The 4091-nt window shown below is 44.0% G+C and overlaps 1 protein-coding gene across 1 annotated transcript; it reads right to left on the bottom strand.

Moving 5' to 3' along the window:
- Positions 1 to 211: 211 nt before the first annotated feature.
- On the bottom strand, positions 212 to 2386 carry LOC140314041 (putative transmembrane protein INAFM2). The gene has a single exon (XM_072392064.1). The coding sequence runs from the start codon at positions 2101 to 2103 to the stop codon at positions 1822 to 1824; it is 282 nt and encodes a 93-aa protein (XP_072248165.1). The 5' UTR covers positions 2104 to 2386; the 3' UTR covers positions 212 to 1821.
- Positions 2387 to 4091: the final 1705 nt, after the last annotated feature.

Genomic DNA, 4091 nt, shown 5'->3' on the forward strand with positions numbered 1-4091 from the left:
GAGCACAGATTTGTACAGAGAATAGATGCATGCAGGAAAAGAGGTCATTTCTACAGAAGCAGAAATGTCTCGGATTCAAAACAGCACTCTGGTAACGTCAGCTTGGCCGTTCTGGTGAAATGTCTCGGTGCTGTTTCAGCTCAGGATGACACCACAAAGTCTGCACAGACGTCTGTTTTAAGTCAGCGAGAATAACGACACACACACTGGAGTAAATGCATAGTTTATCATATCATAACAGTAAATTCTCATTCTAAATAAAACAGTCTAATAGATTCAAGGATTGTAGCCTAAATTATGACGTGAGGTGGACAAACTGTCATCTGGCAGAGGTACCAACGTGACACTGCGTTGAATATTGATGCTCATTCTGTGAGGCAATGCGAGACTAAAAACACTGCTGCTAACACTGAGAGCGCGCCTTGCTTTTAACACAACTACTGGAGATCACAGTTTAGGCTACGTCCGCTACAATACAATATTGGTTTTAAGTTCCTTCTGATACCTGAATAAAAGCAGCATCCTGCTGTGGAAAGAAAGAGAAAAGTCAGTAATTCTGCTACAGGCAAATGTTGAAAAGGTGGTCTCCGTTAGTGCAGAGAGGTGGAAGTCCTGAAGGGCTTTTTCAGAGGCGGTGCTGTAGGATATTTGGAGTTTAGGGGGCTAACAAGTTTCTACAGAGGTTATAAGATTCCAGGTGAATGTTTTCAACCCGCTTTAGAACTCGGGGTCCCGAGATGTGTTCATGAGTGTCTTAATCTAAGTTTTCAGCTCAGAAGCAGGCAGGAAAGAACATGAAAGAGTTAAAGCACGGACAGATTACTGTGGGGCCCAACTGGGCACAGATCCTGCTTCAGAGTCCTCTGATTATACACATCAAAATTCAGTTCGTAGGGAGCATCGCTGCATGTCTAAGGGACTTCTACTTCAGTTTCATCAGCAGCTTTAAGCACAACACACCTGAATCTCTAAATAAAGTGTCAGCAATTGATTTAATGTGTTAACTCTGATTCTGCTGCAGTGAATATGATCCATTTTTCTAACCAATGCTAAAATGTGTGACATGCACCTAGACTGAAATTAGCCACCCGGTTCCAAAATCAAATGTATTCTTAAGTCTCTGCATTTTAGAGCGGTAAAAGGAAGAAAATCATGAAAGCAATTAACACAACTCTTAGAATACTAATTCAGTCATTTACAGGATCAATAAAGTATTTAAATTTAGTTTGAACTGTTTTATCTACTCAGGTGAGTGTGGCAGGAAGCTGTGGGATCTGAGACCCCGGCAGCTTCTCTGCATCACCACTGAGAACTGAATGCTGAAATTTAGCTGCAGGAGCTTTTAAAGACATCTGGTTTACCTGCAAAATGTCAGTGGTGTCACCATGGCATGAAGGGGCCTTTTGCACGTCTGTGCCCAGGAGCTCAGCAAATCAGAATCCGCCCATGGCTTAAAGAATTTAACACGAACCTCCATTTATACACAAATATCCCAAGAAAGAGTCAAAAACGGGGAGGAAAAAGTCAATTTTTTGTGTGTATGTGAGATATTCTCTTGCTGGAAAGTGAGGCGAGACGTGAGCTGTGGGTCTGTGAAAAGGGAAAAACCTCAGGGGGTGTTGGAGAAGATGGAAAATAACCCCCCCCCCACCTGCATCCTGCATGCGGAACACAGACGCTCCTGCCCCCCTCTGTCCTCCTTCAGGTCCTCGGCTCGTTTCCTAAACTCTGGCTGTTGTCAGCTCCGTCCCCTCCCCACCTCGCTGCAGACTCCTGTCAGGTGTGTGCAGTCACCTATAAGATGTGCGCGTGCGGTTTTAGTCATCCTAACCTCGGCGCGCACTCGGTGCGGTTCGGTGCCTCGGTGCTAGTGCCGTTACCCGGCTTGTCGGGTGTCCAGAAAAACACATAGTAAATAACCAGGATGAACGCAGCCACGGACACGCAGAGGAAATAGGCGATCGCCATCGCCACTTTCACCCAGATCTTAGTTGACATGTTGGCGTGCTTGGCCCGCAGCTCGCCGGGATAGCTCGGCCTCCGCTTCATGTCCCCGTTCAGCTTCTCCGCGGTCATGCTGGTATGTCTCTCTGCCGCTTTCATCTCGGTATGATCGCTATAATCTTATTCAACGATTTTTCCTCTGCTGGCTCTTGCCTGTTCATCTGAGTCCGGACAGTAAGCACAGCTGCCCCCGCTTTCCTTCCACGGCTCTCCCCTCCTCCGGTCCCGGTGACGGTTGCAGTCTGAGCCGCAGGGCAGCTGCTCGGGTCCCCGCCGCTTTGCTCTGGTGCTCAGTCCGCGGGATGCTGGAGCTCCCTGACCCCCTGCGAGTCCTCAGTGCGCACCGGGCAAAGTGAACTCAACGCTGCTTTCCAAGCATGAGCTGGATGGGACCGCTGTGAAGCTCTTTGAATGGAAACAGGTCGTTTCCGGTATAACTTTTCAAAAGAAAAGCGATTATATGCAAATGCGTTCATACGCGGACTTCTGTTTACTAATCAGGACTTTCAAGGACTGCAAACTAAGTCACATTCTTCAGAGAATATGATTTAGTTTTGTCTATTGCCTGTTTATTCAAGAAAAAAAGGCCAAAGAAAGATAGGAAAACAGCTACTTATTATGTTCCAGTTCTGTGTACGAAACAAAAAAGACCTGCTGGAGCCCTCATACCCAGGCCTAGTCTAAAGTAAAATGCGAAAATAATCAGAAAAGAGAAAAATGCTGTTTTGTGTATCCGTCATTATTATCCGTAATTTTTTTCTGCCACGCTGCACGACTTTCAAAGTATTTCAGTAGGAAATGTGGTTTGGGTGTTGAGCTGAGGCAAAAAAAAAGACATTTCAAAGACAGGTTGCTTTAAATCATCAGTGCACAGCAGGAGAAAAGAGCTCAGCTCTTCAGCTTGAAAGTCATTTGACCACCACAAGTGAACCCCTCCAATCTCCAAATGCCTTTGGCAAAACTTATTTGCCAGTTAAATGCAATGCAAGTGTGTTGTTATGTGGTGATTTTACAATAGACAGTGTGCTCCTCTTTAGCGTTATTGTGTTACGTGAGACTGGGTTGTGATACCAGTTAAGGCCACAAAGCATTAAGTTAGCAATGTATGAAGAGTTTCAATATATATATATATATATATATATATAAAATAAAAAAATCAGTGAAATCTTAGATTAAAACAGCATTAAAGAGTGGACAATTTCAAATTAAATTATTCTTATATCGATCTAATTAAGAAGCCAACTGATGAACTTGGTCGAAAAATAAAAATACTGGAAAATAATAACTTAAAACATAAGAGACAAATTAGACAAAGATAAGAGTGTTTATGCACTACCTGATTGTGGGGTTTGGTGAAGGCTTCACGCTAAAAAGGAATGATCTTTCCTGCTTTTTAATGTATGAACTAAATTAGAAATTCAAGATATTAAAAACCGCAAATAAGCTCTAAAATTAACAATAGCATTCTTGAGTGTACAGAGTATTCCTCATGTTCCTACACGTTTTCACCGTTTGGTTAAACGAAATTTAACCAGAGTGATTACAGTCATGTTTAGACTGCTTTGAATGAGTCATAATTCTAATAAGGATGGATGAACTATTATTCTGAAGTGAAATCTGCCCAGTTTCCGGGATCTTTCTGCTTTTCTCTATCTCACTTGACGCTGCTTCGGACGAGGAGGAGCTCAAAGTACGCAACATCCAACGATTGGGTCATAGTTTGAGACAAACGTCCCGCAGCAGAAGATGCGGGCGCAGAGCTGCCTGCATCCACACAGATTTCCATCCTCCAACCTGCGAAATCTGCACCTCAGCTGGTCGTGGGAGACATCAAAACCAGGGGGGAAAGGGGGATAACACAGGCCGATACTGTACTGCTACCAGGAGATGAAAAGAAAAAACAGCCATTCTTCTTCATGTCCTCCAGCAGCAAGGTCACAGGTTCAAACATGCCAGGATATTCAGCCTGTAGGCTGGATGAGGCATCCCATCATGTGCCTTCAGTGGCTGTCAACTGAAAAGTTATGTGGACATGGATGCAGTCTGAATGTAATCTCACACAGAAACAGACATCAAGATTCGAGAAA

The sequence above is a fragment of the Leuresthes tenuis genome, unplaced genomic scaffold (genome assembly GCF_036924035.1).
Source record: "Leuresthes tenuis unplaced genomic scaffold, fLeuTen1.0.hap1 SCAF_9, whole genome shotgun sequence".
Classification (NCBI taxonomy): domain Eukaryota; kingdom Metazoa; phylum Chordata; class Actinopteri; order Atheriniformes; family Atherinopsidae; genus Leuresthes; species Leuresthes tenuis.

Bases quoted from the DNA above. Each gene is read 5' to 3' on its own strand.
- LOC140314041 (XM_072392064.1), bottom strand. From the start codon at position 2,103: ATGAAAGCGGCAGAGAGACATACCAGCATGACCGCGGAGAAGCTGAAC.